Source organism: Pseudopipra pipra, chromosome Z (assembly GCF_036250125.1).
Source record: "Pseudopipra pipra isolate bDixPip1 chromosome Z, bDixPip1.hap1, whole genome shotgun sequence".
Classification (NCBI taxonomy): Eukaryota; Metazoa; Chordata; class Aves; order Passeriformes; family Pipridae; genus Pseudopipra; species Pseudopipra pipra.
Genome location: NC_087581.1, coordinates 33,358,398 through 33,374,762, shown reverse-complemented (window position 1 = coordinate 33,374,762; position 16,365 = coordinate 33,358,398). Strand labels below are relative to the sequence as shown.

Below are 16,365 nucleotides of genomic sequence, written 5' to 3'. Positions count from 1 at the left end.
CTTGATGTACAAGCATGACTACTTTTTAGTAAAGTAGCTTTAATCTGTTGTGAGAGCTCTCACTGCCCCATTTTTGAGTTCCCAGGGTATCACTCCATCTACCAGCTGTGAGGCCAAGTGAAGATCCCTGTATCAGATCTGGGTAATACACTAGCACTCTGTCAGTCAGCCCTAGCTCAGCATATTAAACTATATCCATTCCTAAAGGAATAGTAGCAGACTACTCAGCACCCTACAGACTTACCGCTGCATTCCCCTTTGGCCTTTCTGTCACTTGTTGGGGAACAGCTGATAACCTGGTCTCAAGAGGTTCACAGCTGAAGTGAAAATACCTGTCTCCAGCTGGAACTGTTGGTCAGGCCTTGATGGCACTAACAGAGCTTACTGGCCCTGCCCAGCCTTCCCCAGACCCTCCCCCATCCTGCCACATCAGCTCTGCAGGACTGTCAGCCCCAGTGAGGCCACAGCAGAGTCATGCTCTGACTCCCCTCAGCCCTGCTGAGCCCTGGGGTTGTTGTCCCAGCAACTCCTCCATTTGGGTGTACTAAAGTTGTAAGAAAAGCTGAAGGACCCATATTCTATCTATCACTCCTTTGAGACCTCCGAGAAAGGAGGGAGATGGACTCCTGTTAAGGAGAGGAGTGTTGGACATGCAGCACTAGAGAGAGAGAAGAGCTGAAAAGCTCAAAAGCGTCGTGAAGCTGGACTGGGACGGAGAGGAATGCAGAGGAGGGTGAGCTTGGCCTTTCCCCCCCTCCTCGCCACTGCTGCCAAGGTGGCAGCCTGAAACAGAGCACAGGAGCTCTGGTAGAACTCTTGAGGCAAAGGCTTGCAACTGAATGCTTCGCTTGGAGTCAAAGGAGAGCCAAGAGGAGTGAAAGGAGACCCCCTTGTGTCTTGAAAGACCCTTGTTTGGAGACAACGGGCCAAGGGGCTTGGAGATCCCCTTGTGTGTATTGAAAAGAAATCCAGCTATCAGCTGCTGCATTGTGAAGAGGACAGATGACTGCTGCCTTAGAGACTTTGCTGCTCTGAAGAAGGGATCTGTCCTTCTTCCCTCCTGGACTTTTATTTGGAGGGGAGAAGAGATCTGATCCATTGTAAATACTTACGTCATGGTAGAGATAGTTGTGATCGTGTGTATAATGTATTATAATATTTATTTGTACAGTCATTGTAATATATTCCCTTTCCTCCATTCTGAGTCTTGTGTTTTGTCTGGAAAAAACCACACATCTTATACTAGGTTGAGATGGGGGAGGGGGCTTAGACTAGGGAATTAGATTTTGGGAATCTCAAACCATGACAGGGTTAATTTATTTTGTGGTTGTCATGGGTACACTGAGTGGTTTACACTTGAGAAGCCACATGACTGTGACTGAGAAACAAAGGGAGGTCTCAGAAGACAACAATGGAATCAAAGGAGTGGGGTGCCTGTAAATGTTTGGTGTGCATCCTAGCAGAAGTGTAATAAATCAGTTCAGAGAAGTGAAAATTTCTGTTTTATTCCAGTTATTCTGCTCTGCAAGAAGCTGTGCCAGGGAGGGTTTAGGCTGGATATTAGAAAAATGGTTGGGTACTGGAACAAGCTCTCCATGGAAGTGGTCACAGCACCAAGCCTGACAGAGTCCAAGATGCATTTAGACAATGCTGTCATGTTGTGACTCTTGGGGCTGTCTTGCGCAAGGCCAGGAGCTGGACTGGATGACCTTTGCGAGTCCCTTCCAGCTCAGCACATTCTGTGATTCCGTGACGTGTCCTTCTGCAAGCCCAGTCACACAGGACTCTCCTCTCTCGGACCCGGCAGCGCTGCCCTCCCGCTGACCGCCGCGGGGTCACGACGTGCGGGCCCCGCCCCGCGACGGCGGTGACGCGCGACGGCGGTAACGCCCCAGAAATAGCGGGGCGAGCCCGGGGTTCCCCAGTCGGCGGCAGCGGCGCCCGTGACCCTGACCCTGCCCGTGCTCCAGGCGGCGGCGGCTCCTCCTGCTTCCTCCTCCCGGGTGAGTACGGCAGCCCCGGTGCTCCGGCCTGGCTCTCGCCGGCCCCAAGAGCCCTCGGCGCCCGCCCGCCCCGCGGCGCTCACTCCGCAATATGGTGGAGCCTCGGGCGGAGCGGGCGGGGGCTGCGGCTCCGGGTGCGGCGCTCGCCATGGGGCCGCCCCTGCTGCCTCCGCCCTCGCGGGCCCCTCGCCCCGCGTCCCAGTGGGTTTCGGTAGGCTGGCAGAAGTTCTTTCGGGACCAGAAAGTCTCGAGATCCTCGAACGCCCCCGGGAGTGGCGTTGAAAAGCCTCGTCCCGGAAGCGGCCCGTGGTGGCACTTGGGAAACTGGGGCGCCTTCCTGCCTGGGGTAGAGCGGTGAGCCAGGACGGGCGCCGTGGCGGTTCTGCATGGCTGTCGTGCTGCTTGCTGGTCTTTCACTTCTTCCCATAGCGAGGGGAGAAAGTAGAAATTAAACTTGTGACGTAGCTCAGTGTGCTTTCCTGTTTAGAGTCTTTTGCTGTCTCTGAAATATGCTAGGACTTCGACTCCAGGCATCTTACTCACCTGCTCCATAGAAGCGGATCTGACTTTTGCCAGGGCTAAACCTCTTCAAGGGAAGATCCTAGTTATCTTCATCTTCTTTAAGAGCAGGAATAACTTCAGGGGCTAACTGTTATGGTTTAGTGACTAGTGTGTGGATGGATCTTGTGGGACACATTACAGATATTGAGTAATCCTTTAAGTAAGGGCCCTTCCTCATTCCCCATTCCATATTCTGTGCTGCTAGCCTCTTCTGTTATGCAGCATGCTTTGCACTTCATAGTGAAATTCAGTTGTACTCCAGGTAATCTGACTTGTAATGCTATGTGAGAAATAGAACATGTTTTTGGGGTATTTCAGTTCTTGATAAATGGAAGGAAAACTTCTCTGTTACTGCTGTAACCCTTGTCTGTTACCTCCTTGTGTGTTCCATGTACAGTGGTTAATCTCATTACAGGCATTACTGTATGGCACATATATGTTAATATGTGCAAATATGTCTGTAAAATATTAACAGCATGCCTTTGTCCTTGTTCCCCATTATGTAATGGGGAAAAGTTTTACTTTACCTCGGGGAATATTAACACACTCCTTTTGATGCTATCATATGTATGAGACAGAAAACTGCTGTTGGCTCTTTGACAAACCTAGCAGAAGGCCTCGTAAACCACAGTCCTTTTGAGAATGGCCTCTTAGTTTGCCTTTTTGTTGCCTTCATTTATACAGGTTCTTCTGGAACCTAAATGTCATGTGAAATTATCAATGCAAAAAGTGCTTCTTGCACATTTAGTTCACCCTACATGTGTATGATGTACACATGACAATGTGCTTCTGTGTTCTCTCATTATGTAGTACTGCAATACAACTTCTTTTATAGGGTTCATGTGGGGAAAGCTGTTAGTATTTTCTCCATGGGAATACCTGTTGGAATACAGGTTGAGTAATGTAGACTTGCTGAACAACCAATGTTTGCAGCCTATTTCAATGGGGGATGGGTAATATTTTAATCTAAATTAGCATGCTCTGTGTGTTATAGGAATGCTAACTTTTAAGCAAGCTGAACAAGTGTGAGCCCTAGGTGGGCTCCCTACAGAAGATGTAATCCGATTAAAGATGTTGCTGGTGGATTCTTCATCTGACTTGGACATCCTAAACTAGATTTTAGTGTCTTGTGTCCTGGCTCAACAGATAAACCCAGTTGTATCTTAATTCTTCTAGAAAAATAAAGGAATCCACCAGCTCGTAACTCTGGTTATTCAGCAATGAGCTGCTGTATCTCAAAGCCTGTCTTGTGTATGTGCCATGCTTGTGTTGCCTAGACCAAGTTTTGGATTTCTAAATTGTTACAATAAAATCTAATTCCTGTATGCAAGAAGTGAACATTCTGATCCTGTTAAATGGAGTGGATCACAAGAAGGTTGTTGGTTTCAAAGTTTGGTGCTTAGATGAAGTGGATATGAGAACACCATGTCTTGAATATGCTTCTTTCACAGACTGTGTAAGGTTCAAGACCTGAAAAAATGGCATTGGCAGCAATTGATCCACAGCAGGTATGTCTGAGTTATTCCCATATTTTTTTTGTCTAGATCAGAAAAATAGGAGTCAGCTAACCCCTTTCTCTTTTAAACAGAATATTGTATTGAGGGTTGTCAACCTTCCTTTGGTGAGCTCCACCTATGATATGGTCTCTACAGCTTACATCACCACTAAGGATAACCATCCTTATTTGAAGTCAGTATGTGAGGTAGCAGAGAAAGGAGTGAAGACAATTACATCGGTAGCTGTGACAAGTGCTATGCCTATCATCCAGAAGCTGGAACCGCAAAGTAAGGCAAAGATGAAGCTGTTGATAACTTCAGTTCAGCTGATTGTTTTATATATCCAGATGCACTTATAGTTTAACATGGTCATGCAGGTCTGGAGTGCTGTCTCGGGTAGCTGACTAAACCTGTTGCCTGGCCTAAGTAACTGATTATAGATGGGTATGACTTAAAAAAAAATAGTGCAGAGTGAAAGCAGATTCCATCTTTTATAGTACTGAACTGATTGACTCCTTTTGATATGCAGGATGATTAAGTAATCTCTTGCTCAACACCTTTCTTGCCTTTCACCTGGTTTCAAATGCTGCTGTTTCACTTCCTCACACTGAGGACTGGTTACTTTGGAAACTGTGTCACAAGGCTGTCCTAACCCGGAGCCTGGTTTCATGATATGGCAATGGGCAAGGTGTTTCAGCTTTTTCTATAGTTGCTTGTAAATTATCGAATGGATTTTCTCTGCCTACAAGTGATTTTTTTTTTTCCTGGCACTGTAAATCTGCCTTGTTCTTGGGCTTCGTTGCCTCAAATCTCACTGAAGGGGGAAGGAAACTACTTTTAAGAGTGTTGCATGAGTTCTGTTTCAAGAGGAATTTTCAATTTGAATTATTTATACCGGGGGGAAAAACTATTAAAGCCAACTCTTGTAATTTCTTTTATAGTTGTAGTTGCCAACAACTATGCATGTATAGGTCTAGACAAAATTGAAGAGAGGCTGCCTATACTGAATCAACCCACTGATAAGGTAAGTTCTTTCCATGTAAATATGCTAAGGTGAAGAACCATACACCCTTCTTTTTTTTATCGCTGAAAACCAGGGAGACAGATTTCAAAAAGCCATGCCTGAACCACAGCTTTAAAGCAATGAAGAAGTCCCAGGTGTAGCTGTCGAACTGTTTGATGCCTTTGTGAGGCCATTAAGCATTTTTTACTTTAAATTTTTCCATCGTTTGACACCTCTGTCTATAGATGCAGTTCACTGGCGGGTGTAATTTTTTTACACTCAAGTCTTTGTCTCTTTCCTGCTCAGTGTGAATAAAATAGTGATTGGATTACAATCCCTGAAGTGTTTTGAGCTGAAGGCTGCATGACAATCATATCTTGTTGTGTCTTGTACATATGTTTTCAGGACATATGTTTTCAGGGCAGAATTTTTCCTAGATAACCTATACTTTTACAAACTTTAACATAAATTTATTATTTCCTGGATTATGTAGCTCTCACCAATAAATATTTTTAGTGAATCAATGTATTTCCTACGGCAGGTTGTTGCCAATGCCAAGGATGTAGTTGTTGGAGCCAGAGAAGCTGTAACAACCACTGTGACTGGTGCCAAGGAAACTGTTGCTCACACAATCACTGGAGTTGTGGGCAAGACTAAAGAAGCAATGCAAGACAGCTTAGAAATGACTAAGTCAGTTGTCAATGGGAGCATTAACGCTGTCCTGAGAAGTCGTGTGGTGCAAATGGTGAGCAGTGGAGTGGACAGTGCTCTCACTAAATCAGAGACCCTTGTAGACCAGTATTTCCCACTTACAGAAGCAGAACTAGGTAAGACCAATTGAAGCTTTGATTTTGTTGGAATGCTTGTATTAGCGAGAAGGAAGCAATCATCCATTTATTGCTTATTTATAGTGGGGAGGGAGCATGTGCTTCCTAAGCTGCCTTTTGCCTTGCTGGGTGTAATGACATCTTCACAGGGGAAACATAATGAAAGTAAGGATTTCCATGTAAGATGATCTACCTTGTTGCTAAGGGACTACTCAGCAACTTCAGTATTCAGCTGTTACTAGGCAGATAAAATTGTCTCAGACCTCTTTAAGTTTTCCTCCAGTGATCAGTTTGCTTCCTTTCAACATACGTAGAGAAAGAAGCTGCAAACGTTGAAGGTTTTGAAGTTGGAGTTCAAAAGCCAAGCTACTATGTTAGATTAGGATCCCTGTCTTCAAAACTCCGCACACGTGCCTACCAACAAGCCTTAAACAAAGTTAAAGATGCTAAACAGAAAAGCCAGGAGACAATCTCTCAGCTCCACCACACTGTTAGTCTGGTAAGTTTTGAGCTTTCACTTGAGGTATGAAAAGCAAATTTTGGGATAGCTTTAGAGTGAAGAAAACAGCCAAAAGACCAATAGGAAGACTGGAATCACTGCCTCACACTAAATGCATTTTCTAAATACAAAGCATTTGCCATTAAGAGATTTTCATCACCATTCAGGAGATGTCCTAAATCAGGCTGAGCTGCGATTGTGCAGCTGCTTGTAACTGTAAGCTCTGCAGAAATAAAAGTGACATATTTAAAATTGTATTCATGTTTTGTAGTTCTGGGTTTGACACTTGATTCAGTGACAAAAGTGTTTCGCAATTTAGACACACTTCAGTTCTTTAGGTCCTTTATGTTAACAAAATGTCAGATTCCTTTGGGGCTTGCTGCTCTTGCTGGTTCTGTCTCTGGGTATTTCTGGGTACTTCAGTAGTCTTATCCTAACAATGTACCTTTATGTACAGCACAGACTGCGCATAAAGAGTCATGGCCACCTGCACACTTTCAGTTCCTTCTGTAGGATGCCAGTGGGGGACGCAGAAATGGTTGAGGCAGAGGGGAACACTACATAACGTCTCAAAACTGCTCCCAGTGTTCAATTCTTTGAAGACAAGAAACACATTCTTATACTCCGAAAGTCCTTTATACTGAACTTCTGACATATTTAAAAAGAAGATTACAAAACAGTCAAGGTAGGGTAGCCTTAAAGGAACTGCTTGGACTCTTTGCTCTACCTCCTTATTTGGCTGTCTTTCAGATCGAGTATGCCAGAAAGAACGTGAATAGTGCCAATAAGAAACTTCTTGGTGCTCAGGAAAAGCTTTATCAATCCTGGGTAGAATGGAAGAAAAATACAGGCCAAAATGACGGTGGTGAACTGCGTAGTGCTGAGGTAAAGAGATGTAAATGTACACTAGAGATAAATGGATTGTATACTGTGAAGGTAATGGAAAACTAACAGTCCCTGAAGTGTGCATCAGAGAAGCTTATGTGCAAACATGAAATCGGGATGCTGAAGCTCAGGGCAGTTGACTAGTGAAAAGTAGGGGACCCAAGTTCTTAAATGAGCCTACTTCCTGCAAACCTTCGAGGGCTCATTCTCCTCTCATGAGAATGCTCATCCTGTTTGGTATGTGAACCTGTGTTGGGATGTCCATATGTAAATTAGCTAGAACTCACTTATCTGATGTGTCCAGACCAGAAATAACAATTTGTCAGCATAAAGCAGTCTTAGGCACAGGCTCGGGTAGTCCTACATGTAGCTTTAAACAGTGGTTCATTGATTAGAATATACTTACCTGCTGTGACTTGTTATCCGGAGCTGAAACAAGAGTTTGCTTGTCTGTCACTAGGCAGAAGCCATCAGTGTTTCTGTTCACAAAGTACTTGAGTGCTGAAGAGATATCAAGTACTTTTAAGTCTCTGACTCTTCAGACTTAAGGCCCATTTTATTATCTGCTATAGCTTTATTTCACTTATATCCCCTTTACTTTGCTTCTTCATGTATCTTGAGCAACATAAAGTTGCTACAGTCATAAAACGACACTAAATATGCTGTTATACTTTTTCTTTCTAGTACATTGAGTCAAGAACTCTAGCTATTGCACAGAGCCTCACTCAGCAACTTCAGACCACTTGCCTCACACTGGTCTCAAGCCTACAGGGGCTGCCGCAGAATGTGCAGGATCAGGTTTACAGTGTTGGGTCAATGGCAGGTGATGTCTACCAGAGCTTTCGGTCTGCATCCTCCTTCCAAGAATTATCAGACAGCTTTCTTACAGCTAGTAAAGGACAGCTGAAGAAAATGAAGGAGTCTCTGGATGATGTGATGGATTATCTTGTTAACAACACGCCTCTCAACTTGCTGGTAGGTCCCTTTTACCCACAATTGCCTGGCATTCAGCATGCTGAGAGCAAAGGTGAAGGGGAGAAAAATTCCAGCCAGAAAGACAAACAGCCTGAACACACTACTGAATAAACTGCATAGCATGCATGTACTCTGCTGACTGACAAAACGAGTGGCCTTACCAAGTGTAGCTGTCAAAAAAGCCTTGGTGAAAAATCCATAAATATAGGAGGAGGGGAATCTACAGAGACAGGACACACTTACATATAAGCTGTGTGTTGTCCTGTGTAGTTAAGCCACTCTAAAAACTCGAACTATCTCAAGTGCCTAAGTATTGTCAGCTTACAGTTGTCAAGATGCCTTGTTTGTCTGTTGAGAAACCTCACTATGCTTATCTGTGGTATTAATACCAATGAAACCTACCCTAGCTAAAAGCTTTTGTTTTGTTTCTTGATCTCTACCAGAAGGCTATAAAAGCCTTAATACTATGAAATGCATTTAAAAGCCCTGCAGTCTAGGTACGCTTTCAGTCTATGTTTGCTGCAAATCACACTTTTGATAATTATGGATCTGTCTCAGACTCTATATTCCTACACAATTCATGACAAAAGTTCTGTGAGCGCAGGATGCCAAAGCTGAAAGTGGGGTTTCTGAACGGGTCAGCTGGAGTTAAATGCTGTGACAGTGTTAACATTAATATAAACTTACTATTGTTTAACACAGTAACTTGATCACAGAATCATAGAATATGTCAACCTGGAAGGGACCCATAAGCATCATCAAGTCCAACTTCCTGCTTCTCGTAGGATTACCTAAAACTAAACCATATGATTAAGAGTGTCGTCCAGATGCTCCTTGAATGTTTCCTTGGGGACCCTGCTCCAGTGATGGACCAAATAATTATCAATACATTTTTTTTCATATGCAGTATAAAGGTATTCATTCATGCTGTTTGTAACCAGATGCCTGCTGTTGTCTGTGTGTGTTTTTTATAGGCATCCTTTTGTAATTCATGTTGTATGTTAGTAATAAATGCTTTAGTAGCCAATGTCTGTCTCCATTTCAGTGGTGTTTTAAAACAGAGTAACTTGCTCTTCTGTGACTCCTTCAAACCAGGTCTAGCAGAAAGCAAGCTTGATATGCAAATGAGATAGATGTGCATTGAAAATGTGTTTGTGTATCTATAGATAGATAAGATATTGCTGCAGCATTTCCTTCCTTCTTTAGAGTCTGTGTGCATCCCTCCACTGAATCTTAGCTTTACTGCTGCTTTTTTTGGTCCTTGCTGTTGTCCACCTTTAATGATGACCTAAGCTGTGAGCTACTGGATGTTTTAATATGGAAAAAAGAAGGATATGCACAAAAGAACCCTCTCCTCCCTTCACAGTAGGTGTTTGGTGTGCATGAAACTGCTGGCTGTCTGTTGGCTCCCTATAAACAGTGTATACTTCTCAGCTGCAACACCAGTTTCAACTTGTTTAACTTTATCTAACCTCCTTTGAACTTGAGTGACAAATGTACACTCAGCTACTTGGGTACAGTTTTTCCTCAGTAAATACTGTGAATCCCTCCACTGGAAAAGAATTACTGTCACTAGGAAATAAGCTTTCTTGGTTTGGGGCTGTCCAGGTAAGTTGTATCTGTGTTCCTAGTGCATACCTTGTACAACTTTTGAGTTGCAATCATTTAGAGTAGCAATACTGGCCACCATTTTCAAAGAGGTCACCAAATAGTGTGAAGCAAATGGAGTTCAAAGGAAGCTTATCACATAGTGGCACATTGCTTCATGGAACAATACCTCTGTCTGGCACAATGTGGGCACTAAAGCAAATTACCTGTTATCTAGCCATCTACTGTGAGAGGGATTGCTTAGCTGTTAAGTCTGGTTTGGCCTAGAAGTGTGAGGAAGACTTTTTAAGCACAATATTAAACAAATTGTAACAACATAATTAAAGAAGTGTTATCTATAATCCTCCCTGCTTTAAATATTTACTTTATGTAGGGGAGTTGTTTAGCATAAAATTAACATGAGAGGATGAGATAAAGATACTCTTTTCCAATTAGTGCCTGAGTTAAGACTTCTGGAGTGCTTTCACCAATTAACTTCTTTTAAAGTTTACTTTAACTATTGCATGAACCAGCCAGAGACTATCCTTCTTTATCTCCATTTATAATAAAATTTTAGAGTGCATCCACTGATGTAGATGTGTTCAGAAACAGAATGGAACTAATTTGGTCTGGGAGCAGCTGGCTGTTTAAAGAAGGGAATTCCCATTCTTCTATACATTTTAAAATCTAATTGCTCTGGGACTTCATCTTGAGCTGATCAATCAAATAAAATACCAAAACTTTTCACTGTTTTTTTTTAAGGATTGAGAAATAAACAGCATCATCTGCTATTAGTGAATAAGCACTACATCTCTGTTCTGCCTTAAGTTGTGCTACTGGTTCGTACCCTTACATGGCTGTCCAGCTTTACTAAGCCTCAGCAAGCAGATGAAATAGAAAGCAAGGGAAACTGATACCAGCGTAGACCTTCAAAGCACTTCTCCCTCACCGTGTGCTATTGGGTTGCTTCTGTGTAAAGTTCATTGACTTCTGACAGCTGACCTACAACTGGTGGCTGCAAACAGCAGTGCCTGGTTAAATGCTGGGCTTATAGCCTGTTAGTCTAAAATGCTATATGTAGGTTCCTGTGCTATGCTATTGTGATAAGTGGTAGTTTTGTTGGATGCTGCCCAGCCACTGAGTGCTTTATCCGCCCCCCATCCCCCAAATAGAATTAGGAACCCTTTCCTAGTGGAAGAAAGGACTGACTAACAGCAAATAAGTATATTCCTGATTCATTATATAGAATAAAGTTCTCTGGATTGAGATTATTATACTCTGCTAATACAGACAGCACTGAATGTTTAAACTGAATTGCAGCTGGAGCTTGCATGGGTATCTTCTTGTAGATAATTTAGCACAGCATATCCCCACGCTCTAGTCTTACTGCAGCTGTACAGACAGAACTTATTTTTCTCTAGTGCAGCAAGAGAGAGCAACTATTAAAATGCCCACTGGAGGCAAAAATGATGCAGACACCTTCCAAAGTCATCTTTCTCTTTTTGCCACTGTTGTTTTTGACTGAAGCTGAGGTGCTTCCTTTCAAATAAAGGAGGGAAACCAGAGCAGAGTTTGCTCATGAATTTTCCTGCCATCCTACCTGTTTCTCTCTAATTGCATGTATCAAACAATTCAGGTCCACTGCACAGAAACTTGCTTGCTCTTAGTCCAAAATCACTTTTGAGGATATAGCTTGGGCTAGAAAGCTGTGAAGTTTCTCTAAGTTGTGAATTTACCTTCTAAAAAAGGTAAGACCATATGCGTTGAAAATGATAGGAAATAAGTTCAACTCTTTGCAGCAAGGCAGATAAACTAGATGAAATGGAACCATGTCAAAGGCTGATAGCCATACAGAGCCTGGGAAGATAAAGGTTAAAATAGTAACATAATTACCTAGGCTATTTAGTGTTTATTTAGAATTCGGATACTGTTTCTCTTTAAGAGATCAGTCACAAATTGTTCCTGCTAGTTGACACTTCCTCCTTTCAGGTGCAGTCGACAGAGAACTATTATTCTATCGTTGCAAATAGTCCTTTTCTACAAAAGCTCTAAATGTAAGCATTTGTAAATAGCACCATATGGTACGCAGGTTTGGCAAACGTCATATTTATAGCATTGGCCAAAGCCAAATTACAAGATTTGTATAAGAACTGGAGTTGAAGCTGGTTTGCCTCAAACTAAAGAAAGGTGGAAAACTTTTGAAATGTCATCTATTTTTCAAGATTAATTTTTTTGCATTAGTATTTTCCAGAATTCAAGTTAGAATAATATTTTATAGCTAGTAAGATAGGTGAAAGGGTTTGGGAACAACTGGTGAATTATTTTTTGTTATTTAAAAAAAAGCATAACTACCAAGGAAAAACTTATTTAAACCATCTAATTAAAAAGAGGAAACAGAACTAAACATTTTTAAGCATGATCTGTTAGTAATTTGCATGATCAGAAAGTTTTACATGCCACAGCTTGCTGGAGGTATTGCACAGTGTTTTGTTAAATTTATTTGTGTTCATATTAAGGTGGCAATTTCACTTCTTTTGGATAATACAGTCTCTGATGACTAAAAATAGGCGCTTTGTTTTGAAAATGCACAAAATGAGAGCGATCTGTGGCTCAGTTCTGAAAACATATTTAGCAAGAAAAAATTGATCAAAGTTGTTAGTATTGATGTTACTGTTTGTATATGAAGACAGCAAAACACTGAAGTATGTTCTGTACTATTCCATGTAAGGTTTTTGCAAGTTGTTCACTTTTCTGTGTAAATGATTTAACTGCATCTTATGGAGAAATAGCATGAAGAAGGGTTGTGTCTTATGCTTCTTGCAAGAATTGATAGGAAGTTGAAACAAAGCAGTAAGTCAACTGTGAAAAGTGGTATGGAAGTGAAGGTCCTTTACCTAAGTAATCCCGTAATGCCAAGAGCTTTGCATTGATTTAGTTAGACTGGTGCAGATGTTAGAATGTGCAATTCTAATACAATTTAGCATGTTCAAAACTGAGACATCCACTCTGTTTTACTCTGATGCTGACATACACTTCAATATGAAATTCTTTCATAGCTATGAAAATCTTACTCTTACATTAAAGGAGTCAGGTGCTTTTACTGCTTGCATTAAGAAGATGAGGAAAGCACAAACTTAAATTTCAGTGATTGTTCTGTTATCAGTGAGAACAACGTGGATATGAGTAAAAGCCTCTTAAATGTAGGATATAGTAAAAATTTTCACTGGTCAGACACAGTTACTGAACATGGTTATGTGTCCTGCTCAGTGTAAATAAAGAATAAACCAACTCATTTAAACAATTCCTTTGGGCACATTTTTAAATGGTTTTGTGTATGGACTACTTAGCCTTAGTCTTGTTAAGATACCCTGATTTATACTACAGTATGGAATATAGGGTCATGTACTGATAGTGAGAAAACTTGTTGATTTCTCTAAGTTCAGTAATTAGAGTTTTAGGCAAATTGCCGTAAGCAGAAAGATGCAAGATAATTGTTTCTGGTAGAAAGATGTGTTTCCCTCATTCTTAGTGCCTTTTGATTTTGATTTTTTTGAGACAAAAATTACAGATCTCATTTTGATCAAGCTTAGGTTGTCAACAGTAGTGCCTGAAAAGTCACACACTGCTTAAGTTCTTCTAAAACTCAGTTTTAATTAATAATTAATATTTCTAAGTCCCTGGTGCCCTATGACTACCAACTCTGTAAGAAACTGAGTGATTCACATGCAGCAATCCTGTGCTGTGTACAGCCTGGTAGCTGAAACAGTAATCCCCTTATAATTTGATATATTCTCTGCCCTTCTGACATGTCTTCAAAGCAGGCACAGCATAGCTTTTTTCTTGCCTACTGTCTTTCATAAAAGTAAGTCATAAGGTGTTTTGCAGTTAGGGAATGGATTAAAACTGTTTCTCCAGTCAGCACTGAGATTAAGTTACAGAAATGCATAGAAACCTCTGCAAATTGTTGCTGCTTTGAACATGCAGAACCGAAGTCCTTTCAGCATGCAACAGTTGTTATTTGCTGATACTGTATCTGGCTCCAAGTATGTCTCATCACCAACATTAAAACTAACTACTAATCAAACTACAGATGTAAGCATTTTTCACTTGGTGTAAAAAATTTACAGTTATGAGTAAATTGCTTAATTATATCCCATTTTTCAGAAGTGCCTAAGTAATCTAAGTCCTACTAAAGGGACTTAAGGGTTGGGACTTAAGCTCCTAAGTGTCTTAGCCAACATTTTTAGAAGTCTGTAACATCCATGTATCCACTAACGTCTCTAGCAATTCCTGAAACCTGGCGCTGCTTAACAGTACAGAATACTACACATGTAGTTAAAACAGAGACAAAAGTGAGATTGCAGTTCCAGGTATTTGTTTCCTCAGGAAAGGTTTAATTCAGTAGGCAGGCAGGGCAGTACAGAGCAATCCGTATCAATCTCCTCAGGGCAGATTACTTAATATAGTCCATTGCCTTTATGGAAAGAAGAAAGGCAAAGTAATTTTAAAAACCTCCTTTCTTAATTTTCCAGTCACCACTTTTACCAGTTTCACCAAATTCAGTCCACTGAGTTCATTTCTGTTACATCTCTAATGTGAGGGTCAAAACCACACAGGTACCCCCAAAATACCAGGCAGTGGAAGGATTTAGGAGAATTTATTTTCAGAATCAAGAACACTTAACATATCAGCACAAAACTGCACCAGGCCTAGGAAAAGAAGATATGCCTGCTGTTCTCGGGGCTTTTATCGTCCCAGGCCCTCCCGACCTTCAAACATGTCCGTAAGAACTTATCTTTTCTCATGCTAGGGAGAGCTTCTCTGGCATGCAGGAAGAGAAAATATCTAAAACTGTCTCTGGCCAAAGAGGAAAGCTTTCTTAAGTGAAAATCCCTAATCTCCTCACAGTAAAATCTTCCGGAAGGGCCTTCTACACTTATATCTACTATAAAATCCTGTCTTCTAAGCAACTGATCTGTATCTTGCATAGTATTTGGTCTGTCTTAATGCTATGTGTTTCATATGTGACTGAGCATATTTCACTCTGTATTCAGTATGTTGCGTCTGATTTCTAGAGATGCTATGTATCTTTGTGTCATGACTTCAGAGAGGAGTACTGCACAAATTTGTTTAGTTAAATTGATTGAAATTTCATTCTGACACAGGTTCCAGATTTCACTATTACAGACCTGTCTTCAGAGTCAGATGATATCCCAGACATTTTGGATTTGGATGAAGAGGATCAACAAGACTTTTCACGCACAAATGGCCCTTACACTACAGGGCAAAGAGCTGAATAGAGAAGGATAAAAATCTATTTTGATACAATGTACCTTTGCCATGTTTAATTTAGATTTCTCCTTTTTGAAGGTGAACCTGCCTAGTTTAGGGATTATGGGGATATTTTTTTAAAAATCACTGCCGTTTCATTTAGCTGCATCAAAAATCTGGGGTTTTTTCTACATAAGGAATGCACACTACATTAATTCATTAGCATAGGTGTCAAGCTCCCATTCTATAAGCCAGGTATAGCCTAACCAGTGTACCCAACTGATCTGATCTTTGTTAATGATTTGTTCTCCTGCTGATAGCGGCCATGAGAACACCCCAGTGCTTTGCATAAAGGGCTGCCAACAAAAGGAGTTGATGAGGATTTGCCCACAAAATTTCCCCTTTCAGTCTACGTGAAAAGCAGTTCTGTATCTACCTCTTTGCTGCTGGAAGGGGTAAGAGACTTTGTCTATCTCAAATTTTCTCAAGTTCTTTTTGTTAGGCTCTGCACCTACAGAGCTTAGAAGCTTAGAGCTTTCCTTTGGCAAGAGTGCTTTATGCACAGAAGGACTCCCTTTCTTTCCACATACCTTCTGTGTGCAAATATTTTGGCCATTGTGATGCTATCAGTTGTGGCGCCTAAGACTAGAAGAGGGTAAATGCTTAAAAATTAAAGTTTTCCAGGAATAAGGGTAGCAGTTAGAAAAGGTAAGAGACTGTAAGAAGTGAGGGAAAATGGAGGACGAAGAGATACAGATGTTGGACAAAAGAAAATTGAAAAGAAAAAAAGAGGGAATTGAACGTGAGGATACTTCTGGTAACAGTGTGGGGACTTTTTCTGTTTAAATAAAATGTCGGTTATTTTTTGAGGAATGATGAGGCCGCGTTTGCTCGCACACAGTAAGTTCTGTAGGAGTAGGGGAGAGTGAGAACGGGGCTGGAGGCGGGCTTGTTAACATTTGTTTTTAAGGACCAGACCGAGCTGCTCCGGCTGCGATGCAGCCCGTCGGGAGCCGTGTCACGGCGCTGATCCGTCCAGCGCCGCCCGCACCGCGTCGCCCTACTGCGCGGCACCCTGGGAGACTCTGCTTGTGAGCACTTGCAAGTCTGGTCACTGAAATGCCTTGAAATAAAAGTTTGAACCGCTCAGCTCGCTTGCCGGTGTGGTTGTTTTTTTTTTTTTTTTCAGTTTGTTTGTTTGTTCCGTGTTAAATTTCGCCGTCCGATCACAAACCCATTTCAACGGGAAGGGCCCGCT

The 16,365-nt window shown here is 41.6% G+C and overlaps 1 protein-coding gene across 2 annotated transcripts; it reads left to right on the top strand.

Moving 5' to 3' along the window:
* The first annotated feature begins 1,890 nt into the window (after window positions 1-1,890).
* Window positions 1,891-16,256, top strand: PLIN2 (perilipin 2). 2 transcript variants are annotated; one of them, XM_064641467.1, is made up of 9 exons: window positions 1,891-2,003; window positions 4,016-4,072; window positions 4,153-4,348; window positions 5,002-5,084; window positions 5,605-5,890; window positions 6,205-6,389; window positions 7,140-7,274; window positions 7,959-8,249; window positions 15,002-16,256. In XM_064641467.1, exons 2-9 carry the CDS (start codon window positions 4,043-4,045, stop codon window positions 15,134-15,136), a joined length of 1,341 nt encoding a protein of 446 aa, XP_064497537.1. In that variant the 5' UTR covers window positions 1,891-2,003; window positions 4,016-4,042; the 3' UTR covers window positions 15,137-16,256. The 2 variants fall into 2 exon arrangements, with proteins under 2 accessions (XP_064497537.1, XP_064497538.1); XM_064641468.1 differs by lacking the exon at window positions 1,891-2,003 and adding an exon at window positions 2,226-2,357.
* The last annotated feature ends 109 nt before the right edge of the window (window positions 16,257-16,365 follow it).